The sequence below is a fragment of the Hylobates moloch genome, unplaced genomic scaffold (genome assembly GCF_009828535.3).
Source record: "Hylobates moloch isolate HMO894 unplaced genomic scaffold, HMol_V3 SCAFFOLD_20, whole genome shotgun sequence".
NCBI classification, from domain to species: Eukaryota; Metazoa; Chordata; class Mammalia; order Primates; family Hylobatidae; genus Hylobates; species Hylobates moloch.
Genome location: NW_026652295.1, coordinates 12,627,594 through 12,640,703, shown reverse-complemented (window position 1 = coordinate 12,640,703; position 13,110 = coordinate 12,627,594). Strand labels below are relative to the sequence as shown.

Below are 13,110 nucleotides of genomic sequence, written 5' to 3'. Positions count from 1 at the left end.
GGGCACGGGGTGGGGCGGGGGGGGCCGGGGGAGGCGAGGAGTCAGTCTGTACAACATAGCATTTCTAGAAAACTCTGCATAGGATGTATCTTTCTTTTCTGGAGAGAAATTAGAAGTGTGTTGTGGGGTAGGGGGAACAGGGTCATGAATTAAGCCAGAAATATTTGTTCACTATCTTGAGGCCAGTGTTGGTGAAAATGGTAGCAATGAATGAATAGAATGGTTTGATTTTTAAGTTATTTAATATCCACCACTAAACTGACGCATACTGGTGTCCATCAAATGCTTGATCTCTTTTAGTATTTTGTATCTCTTTGTTTCTCTCTGTTTTCTCTCTCTTTTTTTTTTTAAAGCACCAAGTGGATCCTCTGTACATATTCAAATATCTCTGTGTCCTAAACCAAACAAGGGGCCCATTTATTTTTTTCTGTCTGCAGCAATGGTGAAAGGCAGTTTTCCTCGAATGAGAGCATCAGACAGGCATGCCCGGGATCAGCTGTGGGAATCCTGAGAGACAGACATGAAGCACTTCGCTTGGAAATGCTTTCTTAGTCTTTCAATTTAATGTTCAAAGGGATGAGGGATTTTTATCAACAGCAGCCGGCTGCAATGCAAAGTCATGCTTTCTAGTCTCAGTTCAAATGGACATTTCCCTTATTTTAGCCGCGCATATCACAGTCTCCATTTTCAAGCCAATTTTGGTTTAAAGGTGACCCTACTCTCAAAAATCATTAAATAATAAGTGGTCTCACTCTAATTTTTCAGCTTCTCTCTGACTTTACAACTCACTAAAAGGAAGGTTCTGCCTGCCGCCCCTGAGCTTCTAAAGAATGAAGTGGAATAAAATTTGCCTTCTCTTTGGGGAGGTCATCTTTGGTGTTCTCACATGCACGGATGAAGCTTCAACCGTTAGAAAGGCTTTCAATGCTTTCCGCAGAGGCGCAAGGTAGAAACCTTGTGGCCTACCATTAAATAATAACAAAAGCCGCCACAAAACATCAGGGATTGCCATGGGCTTAGTCACTTACGTTTCAGAATGTTCCTCTGTTCCAGTTCCTCTGCAGTTGGCCTCTGGCTCAGCCGCCTACGGAAAAAATCCAGGAAAAGTTTTTGGACCATATCATAGCCTCCTTGGGTCATTAATCTCCTCGGCCCTTGCAGATACATGAGACAGTCAGTGGCTGGAGTTCTCGTTCCATCCTGTGCTCTGAAAGACTGACTCTCACCACCACCGCCTCCTCAGTTCCTCAATTTCAAGCCCAGGAGAGGCACGTGCGTCATGTCACAGCCGCTGACCCCCGCCCTCCTCCCTGCAGCGGCCCCTCCCCAGCCCCGTCTCCTCCAGTGGCCCCAGGCAAGTGGACTGCAACTCAGACGGGACTCTTTTCTTCACAGAAGTCCTTTTCTTTCCTTGTGGCCTCCTAACTTGGGGACTGCGGCCTCTTGCCTCTCTCTCCCTCCCTTGAGGCTAAAGCCTGTCTCCTGCCTCTTCTGTGCAGACCCAGTTAGAACATAAAGAGGCCTGTGGCCCCGGGGACATGTGAGAGAGTGCGTCTGTCTACAGAGAACAACGGCTGCTCTTCTGGTCCTGCTCCTCTTATTTTGGAGGCTTAGAAGACATGAGTGGCAAAGGCACAGAAATGATACTCATGTGGCCAGGCATGAAATTTAGCCACTGTACGTGAAACATCATAGCCAGGGCATGAGCCTGCAATGACGCAATGGGTGGAGGCGGGACAGGCAGTGGATGGCATGTAGTGACAGAAGTAGCCAGGGAACGGGCATGGCATCCGAGGGGAGAATGCCTGCATTAGGTCCCAGGAATGACTGACACAGACTCAGGAGCCTGGGTGGGAACAGAGACATCTGTACCTTTGAAGCTTTTGGTAATTATTTAACAACACTGCAATTATCCAGTATTCCACTTCACCCATTGGGATGAGGTGTGTGAGAGGTTGAATCATTGTAGAGGAAATTTTAGGCTTCTCAGACTCCTCTGTTGGGATCTAAGGGGTAGAAATGATGCTGTCCTAGTTGTGGAAGTTGCAGTCCCTCCTTGGGTATTAGAAACTGGTGTCCATAGTTGGCAAGATGTTCACATCTTGAAATCTAAAGAGAGATCCTAGAGTGAAAATATCAAGTCAATGAAGTCTCCAAACCTAACTACAGTTGGTCCTCTGTATCCATGAGTTCCACATTCTTCGGTTCTACCAACTGCTGACGGAAAATATTAAAAAAATACAAACAAAAACCAATAGTCTAATAATTATTGATATGGCATTTATCTTGTATTAGATATAAGTAATTTAGAGATGATTTAAAGGATATGGGAGGATATGCATAGTTTTTTGCAAATACTATGCCATTTTATACAAGGGACTTGAGCATCCTTAGATTTTGGTATCCAAGGGAGTTCTGGAATCAATCTCCCAGAAAGGACTATATCTTTAATTCAAAGCTTGTTGTCATTTGTGTTTTTCTTTATTGTGCTGGGCGAGAATCAGTTGCTTCTGTGACATTCCCGTGGCACCACCACACATCCTATATAGAGAATGGGCTTCAATGTCTCATATAGTTTGCATATTTGTCCCTGCCCAAATCTCATGCTGAATGGTAATCCCCATTGCTCGGGGTGAGGCCTGGTGCAAGGTGCTTGGATGAGGAGTCCTCATGGCTTGGTTCTATCTTCTTGACAGTGAGGTCTTGCAAGATCTGGTCATTTAAAACTTTGTGGCGAAACCCTGTCTCTATTAAAAATACAAAAATTATCCGGGCATGGTGGCACATGCCTGTAATCCTAGCTACTTGGGAGGCTGAGGCAGGAGAATCGCTTGAACCTGGGAGGTGGAGGTTGCAGTGAGCCGACATCGTGCCACTGCACTCCAGCCTGGGCGACAAAGTGAAACTGTTTCAAAAAAAAAAAAAAAAAGCATGTGGCAACTCCCTGCCCACTCTCTCTCTCGCTCCTGCTTTTGCCGTGTGATATGCCTTCTTCTCCTTCACCTTCCTCCATGATTGGAAGTTTCCTGAGGCCTCCCTGGAAGTCAAGCAAATGCCAGGGCCATGCTGCCTGTATAGCCTGCAGAACCATGAGCCAATTAAACCTCTTTTATTTATAAATTACACAGTCTCAGGTATTCCTTTATAGTAATGCAAGAATGGCCTAATAAAATGTCAGAGAAAGGATTTTTGGTTATATACCTGCTTATAAAGCCTATAGCACCCTGAAACTGTTGGAAATTGCATTCCAAAGTGTTTTTAAGAGTATAAGAACATTTTCATATTTATTATTCCTTTTCAAAATGTCCCTGTGGTATAATATAAAACATATTTGTCTTTGATCCAGTTCCTATTACAGAGCACCTAAAACCCCTGGAATTTCTGGGGTGTCAGGAGTGGTTTTTTTTGTTACTTGGAATGAGTCCCTTTGGATTACACCAGAGTTTATGCTAATTAGGTGACTTAGGGTGGGGCTGGCCACCAGAAAGACCACATAGTTAGAGGCCTGGAGCTTTCAGCTGGGAAGCAGGAGGGTGGGGGGCTGAAGGTAAAGTTCTATGGAAACTCTTAAACCACAAGATTAGATGAGCTTCCAGGTTGCTGACCATGGGGCTGGGGGGCACTGCTGGGAGGGTGGCACCTAGAGAGTGCACAGAAGCTCTGCCTCTCTCCCCCAGTACCTTGCCCTGTCCATCTCTTCATCTGGCTGTTCATCTGTAACCTCTTGTAAGAAACTGGTAAAGTGTTTCCCTGAGTTCTGTGAGCTGTCTTAGCAATTATTTGAACACGAAGAGGGAGTTGTGAGAACCCCAATTTACAGCTAGTGGGTCATAATATAGGTGACAACCTATGACTTGGTATTGGCATCTGAAGTGGGGGCAGTTCTGTGAGGCTGAGTCCTTTACCTGTGTGATCTGACACTGTCCCAGTAGAAAGGGTCAGAATCAAATTGAATTACAGGACGCCCAGTTCGTGTCTGCTGGAGAATTGCTTGGTGTGTGGGGAACTGCCCCTCACACGGAAGTGTGTGGGGTCACCGAAGTGTGTTAAGTGTGAGAGTAGAGTGAAAAAAGTTTGTTTTTTTCTTTTTTTGAGACGGAGTTTAGCTTTTGTTGCCCAGGCTGGAGTGCAGTGGTGCGATCTCAGCTCACTGTAACCTCTGCCTCTTGGGTTCAAGCGATTCTCCTGCCTTAGCCTCCTGAGTAGCTGGGATTACAGATGTGTGCCACCATGCCCCATGCTAATTTTTTGTATTTTCAGTAGAGACAGGGTATCACCATGTTGGCCAGGCTGGTCTTGAACTCCTGACCTTAGGTGATCCACCTGCTTCAGCCTCCCAAAGTGCTGGGATTACAGGCATGAGCCACTGCTCCCAGTCAAAGTTTGTTTTTTTTCTTTGCAATCCCATTAAGACATTTTTCATCCCCATTGACAAGGGCCAGCTGTGTATTTGGAAATTCACAATATTAGGGGGTCTAAATTTGGATGCAGTAGTCTTTGAATTCTTTCTAAAATAGCATTCTCACGCTGCAGGAGGAAAGTGATGATTATACAACTGAGTGAGCCGGTGTCAGAGGTCTGGAATGCAGCTTACCAACTCCATGTTGAAAGATCTTAACAGCTCTTTCTCACCTGCCAGTTTATTTTCCCTAAAAATACTTGCTTCTTTTATAAGAGATGCGCAGCCACTTTTATGGAATGGTTTGGTAATACCCAGGCTTTAAGTCAAGCTAAGTTTTGGGGGCAGAATGTTTTGAGAAAGCCTTGTAAATGTGGGTGGCGCCTACATCTTGGCGGTCAGGCCAGTGTTTTGGAGTCTTATGCAGTGTCTGCAGACTACATTGTTCCCTCATCAGCTTTGATGGTGCCATCCCATTGATCTCATTAGTGAACATGACAACTGTCTCTGTGGTGGCCCCCTTTTTCTCTTATGGGTGGTCATATTTGGAGGGGGCAAAACTGAGTGACTAGACTCTGATCAGAGAAAATTCTGTTATTAACGAGGCTGCTTTATAGTCAAACACTCATAATTTCAAATGAGTTCCTCTGTTTATGTTTCATTTCTCTGGAAAGTGACTGAGAACATCAAGACTAATCGTAGCTATAAAATGCAGCTGAGCCCGCCAGAAGGGCCTGTGCTATAGTTAGTTGTTTTGACCTTGAAAATGAGATTTGGGAGGAAAATGATATGGTGGCACTGTAAGGACAAAGCACTAAGTAGCTCAGGAGCTAGGAGGTTTGGGTTCCAGTCCTGGCTCTGCTCTGAACCTATTTACCTCGGACAAGGTATCAGATCCTGCTAGGCCTATGCTCTTTTCTCTGCAAATCATAAACACTAATTTAATAAGCTAAGGCTGATTTAATGCCTATAATGTAAGGGTATGGTTCCAAGCACTGTACATATGTTAGTTCATTTAATCTTTGTCTTAAGATGTTTAACTGAATTCCAGTTGCAAAGTCTCCTTTGCCCTGGGAGGTTACATATTCATAGATCTGGGGATGAGGATGTGGACATCTTGTGGAAGGGTGGTCAATATTTTGTTGGCTATAACCGTGATACTTTACTAGTCAGAGGTTGTAAACTGACGCCTGGTGCACTGGATTTGACTCTATCAGTTCTCTTTGGCATGCTCAGAGGTTACACTTTTTTCTCTTTTTTGAGACAGAGTCTTGCCCTGTCGCCCATGCTGGAGAGCAGTGGCGCAATCTCAGCTCACTGCAACCTCCACCTCCCAGGTTCAAGCAATTTCCTGCCTCAGCTTCCCGAGTAGCTGAGATTACAGGTGCATGCCACCACGCCCAGCTAATTTTTGTATTTTTAGTAGACATGGGGTTTCACCACGTTGGCCAGGCTAGTCTCAAACTCCTGACCTCAGGTGATCCACCCACCTCGGCCTCCCAAAGTGCTGAGATTACAGGCATGAGCCACTGAGCCCAGCTGGTTACACTTTTTTTGAACCTGAATGCCTTTAGACAGAGTGTGTGTGATCTTATTAGCCCACTCCCCAGGCCTCACTTAGATAATACAGGTTAGCACGCTCACATCTGTCCTGCTTTTTTTTTTTTCAGATCATTCCTGGACCCCGATGGCTTCTGAGTTTGAGATCGCTGGCTGAGATCATCAAATGATAAGAATTCCAATTTTTGTTTTCCTAAGTCTTTCATCTGCTAATCTACCCGACATGAGCCAGGGGCCATGTAGAGGGCCAGGCACGTTCTTAAGGGGCTCACAGCCTAGGGGTGCGCATCTGTGATTACAATGTGCAAGGTAAAACTGGATCAACAGTTTCCAAGGACTGGCATGTAATAAAATATCCTCAAAACAATAAGCAAGTTGGGCATGACTTAGACTTTCACTGCCCATGTAGAAGGCACTGTACATTCTTGCAGCATCTCAGTTGGCCATCAAGAGGTGAGTCAGAAAGAAACCATTCAGCAGCCACATGGAAGTGGGGCTCACTGGGCACAAGGCAAAACTGTGAAGGAGATAAAGTATCTGTGGTTCTGCATTGACTCTATTCCGTGGAGTCCTCCCCTCTCGAGTTCCTAGAATTATGTTATCACTCTTGCTCTATCTCATTCCTGTCAAGGCTTGTTTTAGAAATGGGTGCCAGAGACTCAGTTACATTCAAATGTAAACCCGTTCATTCATTTAGCAAGTCACTTGTTAGTGCCAGTGCTGTGTCAGGTTCTACATTAGGTACCGGAGTACAGTGAAGAGCAAAACCAGTCCCTGCCCTTCTGGAACAGAGAAGATTGGAAGAGGATGGGCGGGTAGCCATTAATCAAACAGTCACAGAAATGAGTGCAAAATGTAGCTGGAATAAGAGATTCCATGGTGAGGCACTTGGTGCAGGGATCTCTGGATCTGACCAAATCGGGAGGTCAGGAAAGGCTTCCAGGAGGAAGTGACCTGTGCCCAGAGCTCAGGGATGGAAGAAGGATGCTCCTTCTGGGCAGAGAGTAAGGAGAGAAGGTTGGTGGGAAGGAGGGCAGGGGCCAGATGCTGTGGGTATGATTTGGATCTGTGTCCCTGCCCAAATCACATGTTGAATTTTAGTCCCCAGTGTTGGAGGTGGAGCCTGGTGGGACGTGATTGGATCATGGGGGTAGTTTTTCATGAATGGTTTAGTCCCAATCCTTTGGTGCTGTTCTAGTGAGAGTGAGTGCATTCTCGTGAGATCTGGTTGTTTAAAAGTGCGTAGCACCCTTCCCTCTTGCTCCTGCTCCTCCAGTGTAAGACACCTTGCTTTCCCTTTGTTTTCCACCATGACTGGAAGTTTCCTGAGGCCTCACCAGAAGCAGATGCCAGCATCATGCTTCCTGAGCAGCCTGCAGAACTGTGAGCCAATTAAACCTCTTTTCTTTATAAACTACCCAGTCTCAGGTATTTCTTCATAGCAGTGCGGGAGTGGCCTAATACAGCTGCTTGCTTCTAGGACTTCGGTATTCTTTTTCTAGGAACAATGCGAAGCCGCTGAAGAGTTTCAGTTTTAGGGTGTGAGAGGGGAAGAGGAAATGAAATGATCAGATTTACAGTGGAAAAAGATCATGCTGGTTGTTATAGGAGAAGGGATTGGGGGAGGCAAGAGGAAACCTGAGGAGAGGCTTTGGGAGGCTTGGCACACCAGGTAAGAAATGGTGGAGGCTTGGGCGAGGCTGTGGCGGTGATGTGCAAGCTGTCAGGAAGTCATGTAGCCACAGCATACATGAATGGACAGGAAGAAGCAGATGTACAGGATATCTCCTTAGGTCTTCTAACTCATGCAACTAGATGAATGGGAATGCTGTTCACTGAGGCAGGGACACTGCAAGAGAACCAGGGTGTTTGTGAAGGAAGAGTGGAAGAAAACCATGAATTTGAGTTTGGATCTGTTACGTTAGAATGCTCCTGAGACATATGAATGAAGCTGTCATGTAGGCAGCAGGATATGTTCAGCTCAATGGAGAGGAGAGGACTAGGCCAGTGATAGAAATCTGAGACTAGTCTGCAATATAGACAATATTTGAAGCCATGAGTGTGGAGAGAGGAGAGAATGGGAAGAGGAGAGGGCTTAGGATGGAACTTTGCAGAATTCCAGTATTTAATGCATGGACTAAGGAGGATGACCCTGCCATGGATTCTGGGGAGGGGCAGTTCTTGGAGGTAGGATGAGGACTAAAATGTCATATCGTGGAAGCAACGTAATGGGAAAGAAAATACAGTAACTAATGCTAAGGCTTTCTGAAGTGGAGTCGAAGGTTGCAAGAGGATCGCACTCACACCTGCTGAACGTCAAACCAGGGGATGTTCCAATAGACTGGGTCAAACAACTGAAGCTGGCATCTGCTGGCCTTCAACACCTCAGCTGAGAGTACTCTCATTAACTAACCAATCACAACGGCTTTGTGATTTAGGATTTCTGCCTGGCCAATGAACTACTTCCGAAGATAACTTTTTATGACCATCCTCTATTTTAAAAATTCTCCCCTGCAGCCTGCCTTATGGGGCACTCTTCAGGGCTGCCCTGATCCGGTGTACCCCAGCTGCCATTTTTGTTTCCCAAATAAGTGCTATTTGCTTTGACCTGCGTGTCAATCTTTTCGTTAACAGTAAGATGATAGGTATGGCCCACAAAGAGTGCTGAGAGCTGCCGTAAGGTTAGATGAGGCCTGAAAAAAATGCCCACTGGGTTTAGCACCATGGAGGCTGTTACTGACAAGACCTAGAGCCCCTTCAGTGGTGTGACAGGAAGAGAAGCCAGATTGGAGAGGGCTGAGGACAGGGGTGGAAAAATGGATGCACCGAAGGTGGAGGACTTAGCCACGAAGCCTGGCTTTGAAGGGGGTGAGAGAAGTAGAAGTGAAGGAGGCTGTGGTGGAATTTTATTTTATTTATTTATTTATTTATTTATTTTTCAGAGATGGGGCCTCACTCTGGTCACCCAAGCTGAAGTGCAGTGGCACCACCTTGGCTCACTGCAGCCTCAACCTCTCGGACTCAAGTAATCCTCTCACCTCAGCCTCCTGAGCAGCTGGGACTATAGGCATGCACCACCATACCTAGCTAATTTTTAATTTTTGGTAGAGACGAGGTCTTTCTATGTTGCCCAGGCCAGTCTCAAACTCCTGGGTTCAAGCTGTCCTCCTCCCTTGGCCTCCCAAAGTGCTGGGCTTACTGTTACAAGCTCCCACACCTGGCCAAATTGTATTGTATTTTTTTTCTCAGACGAGGGCTCACTCTGGCCCAGGCTGGAGTGCAGTGGTGCCAACTCGGCTCACTGCAACCTCTGCCTCTCAGTTTTAACTGATTCTCCTGCCTCAGCCTCCCGAGTAGCTGGGATTACAGGCACGTGCCACCACACCAGCTGATTTTTGTATTTTTAGTAGAGATGGGGTTTCACCATGTTGGCCAGGCTGGTCTCGAACTCCTGACCTCAGGTGATCCGCCCACCCTCAGCCTCCCAAAGTGCTGGGATTATAGGTGTGAGCCACCACACCCGGCCCAAATTTTATTTTTTTAATGGAAGAAAATGGGGCATGTTTAATGGAAATAATCCAGATTAGATGGTGGGGGGTGGAGAGAGAAGCTGAATATATAAAAAGGGAGAGGCCCAGTTGATAGTGCATGAGTCTTGAGAAGGTGGGAGGGCTTGGGATCCAAGGGATGGAGGCGGCATTATTTTTGAGTAGAAGAGGAACAGCTCTTTACTGGGACAGCGGGGAAGCAGGACAGAGTGGGTTGCATGTAGATTTGCAATGTTCCCTATTGGAAGTATAGAGGAGTTCCCAATTGATAGCTTTTGCTTATTCTTTCAAGTTGAGATACACTGAAGATGACTTATTTTAGTTTAAAATTTTACCTTTTATTGGGAGATTTGTCTTTGAACAGAGACAAATTCACAGACCCAAAGCATAAAGCTCCAGCTTTGGAATTCTAGTCATCAGAATTTTCGGGGGACACCCAGGGTATCATGCCATCTTCACCAGGCAAAGCAGCCATCTGCCCGGCTCATTTTATGATCGATGTACCTGGTGCATCTATTAAATATTGGTTAACATAGAAAGCTGAGCAGCAGAGCACGATGATGTGGTCACCTGTGTGAATCATCCCAAGGAGCTGCTAACTCCAAGAATCAAAGTCAAGATGCCTTCTGAATATACTGTATCTCCTTTGCCCCCACCTTGCCAGTAGATTTAACTAGTTGTATCTGATTAAAACTAACATTAAATTAAAAAAATTCCTGACTATATATTTAAATGTGATCACTTTGCTAGGTGTCAAAGGCAATAATTTTTGGAGATAAATTTTTACATATAATGAATCATCCAAAATTAAATGTTTAATGTACTTTCAAGGGATCTTAAGTAGCTTTGCTACTATATATGTGACCCTGGTTTATAAAATATGTCTGAGCGGCAAAATGGTTTCCATGCCTCAAATGGTTTTTTCTTTACCATGGACTATGGCTAAATGATTCTCCATTTACAGTGAACTGAAAAAATCTCTGGGTTCCTGTTTAAATGCCACATGCCATCAACTGCCATATGTGAGCCTTCTATTTTCTTTAAAAATTGAAGAATGGATCTTGCCTTTTTTTTTTTTTTCAGTCTGAACAATGCTGTCTCTACTGGTGACCTTAATAAATAATGAAATAAATTGAAGTTTTCTTTTTTGCATAGAAAGACTGAAAAAAACCAATAAAAGCCCAAAATAAAGGACACTTCAGTTTTGACCTTGGAAAAAGAAGACTGGTAGAGAACGTAGTGGCAAGATGCTTTAAATGTATGCAGAGCAGGCAGCATTGTCTTTGCACATTACAGCATCTCCCTAGAGAAGTGACAAAACCCTTGTAGGTTTGGTTGGTCTGACTTGTTGAGGCCAACAGAGATTATTAGTTCTGCTGTACAGAGCTAATGGGCTTTCTGCCGGTTCCAGAACACCAAGGTCACAGCTTTCATTAGCATTTACAACTGCTTATTGTTTTGAGGGCCTTGATTTTAAAGTCTGGATCTCTGAAACTGTATCTGCATTTCACGACAAAGGAAAAACACAATTAACTTGGGTTTTCTGCAACTCAGCACCAGAGAAAGGTAACTGCATTTTCAGACAGAAGGAAAGAGGAAATGCAAAAGTCCTCATAGAGAATGACAGGAAATAAGATCCTCTCTCCAAAAGTAGGAGGAGATGGGGTTTTCTAACAGGTATCCTAGAAGGAAGACTGAACAAGTGTAGATGGGCTTGGTGGGATCAGGGGAAAGGGAGAAGCGCTGAATTCTATCCCCTCTATATCCTTTGGAAACTTCCTCCTGAGAACCTATGAGTTCTATGAGGATTGGGGCATTTCTGTCTGGCCTTGGTTATTACTATATCCCCAGTTCCTAAGAGAGCATAGAGAGCATAATAAATGCTCATTTAGTAACTATTTAACCCAGATTCCACCAGTTCAGATGCCACACATGCTCCTTGGATGATCCCATCAACACTCATGACTTCCAGTAGCATCAATATGCCGATGATTCCAAAATCTAAATCTCCAGTCATATTTTTGAGTTCCTGGCCACCTTTCTAACTGCTGTCTTGTACTCCTATGGGCCATCAGACTTAAAGAGTCCCAAATGAGTTAATTCATCTTCTTGCCCCACACATCTTCCTCTCCAAGTGGTCTTGCATGGAGTCCCAGTGAGATGCCCCAGGCCATGAAACTGGGAATCATCTTGTCTGAACTTCACTCTTGATGGCCAATCAACCACCAAGAGTCTTATATCCAAACCATCTCTGATTCCATCTCCCACCACCTTGGGAAAGCAGTCCATCAGCATCTCTCCCAGTTGCTGCCAGCCTATCCCACTCTGGTCCTCCTCCAGCCTATACAGAATGATCTTTCTAAGGGACTGATCTGATCACACCACTCTGTGCTTGAAAAGTAAGTATGCCTTTACAGTGCTCACAGGGCAGAGTCAAAACACTCAATGTTCTGAAAGATTCTTCACGATCTGGCTACCTGCCTGTCAAGAATCTGCCCATTCTGGGCTAGAAATAACTAAAATCAGAGCAGAACTGAAGGAAATAGAGACACAAAAAACCCTTCAAAAAATTAATGAATCCAGGAGCTGGTTTTTTGAAAAGATCAACAAAATTGAGAGACAACTGGCAAGACTAATAAAGAAGAAAAGAGAGAAGAATCAAATAGATGCAATAAAAAATGAAAAAGGGGATATCACCACCGATCCCACAGAAATACAATCTGCCATCAGAGAATACTACAAACACCTCTATGCAAATAAACTAGAAAATCTAGAAGAAATGGATAAATTCCTCGACAAATACACCCTCCCAAGACTAAACCAGGAAGAAGTTGAATCTCTGAATAGACCAATAACAGGTTCTGAAATTGTGGCAATAATCAATAGCTTACCAACCAAAAAGAGTCCAGGACCTGATGGATTCACAGCTGAATTCTACCAGAGGTACAAGGAGGAACTGGTACCATTCCTTCTGAAACTATTCCAATCAATAGAAAAAGAGGGAATCCTCCCTAACACATTTTATGAAGCCAGCATCGTCCTGATACCAAAACCTGGCAGAGACATAACCAAAAAAGAGAATTTCAGACCAATATCCTTGATGAACATTGATGCAAAAATCCTCAATAAAATACTGGCAAACCGAATCCAGCAGCACATCAAAAAGCTTATCCACCATGATCAAGTGGGCTTCATCCCTGGGATGCAAGGCTGGTTCAACATACGCAAATCAATAAATGTAATCCAGCATATAAACAGAACCAAAGACAAAAACCACATGATTATCTCAATAGATGCAGAAAAGGCCTTTGACAAAATTCAACAACCCTTCATGCTAAAAACTCTCAATAAATTAGGTATTGATGGGACGTATCTCAAGATAATAAGAGCTATCTGTGACAAACCCACAGCCAATATCATACTGAATGGGCAAAAACTGGAAGCATTCCCTCTGAAAACTGGCACAAGACAGGGATGCCCTCTCTCACCGCTCCTATTCAACATAGTGCTGGAAGTTCTGGCCAGAGCAATCAGGCAGGAGAAGGAAATAAAGGGTATTCAATTAGGAAAAGAGGAAGTCAAATTGTCCCTGTTTGCAGATGA

The 13,110-nt window shown here is 44.5% G+C and overlaps 2 protein-coding genes across 10 annotated transcripts in view; one reads left to right on the top strand and one right to left on the bottom strand.

Moving 5' to 3' along the window:
* Window positions 1-8,527, top strand: part of TBC1D7 (TBC1 domain family member 7) — a 64,948-nt gene extending 56,421 nt beyond the window's left edge. Inside the window, exon 9 of the mRNA XM_058432054.1 lies at window positions 6,070-8,527. The gene's annotated coding sequence lies outside the window, so the exon portion shown is untranslated. The remainder of the gene's footprint in view (window positions 1-6,069) is intronic.
* The window catches only part of PHACTR1 (phosphatase and actin regulator 1), a 594,370-nt gene that overhangs the window by 16,282 nt on the left and 564,978 nt on the right, over window positions 1-13,110 (bottom strand). For all 9 annotated transcript variants that reach the window (XM_032141776.2, XM_032141777.2, XM_032141782.2 and 6 more), the window contains one exon: window positions 1,029-1,084. In XM_032141776.2, the coding sequence (XP_031997667.1) occupies window positions 1,029-1,084 (56 nt within the window). The remainder of the gene's footprint in view (window positions 1-1,028; window positions 1,085-13,110) is intronic.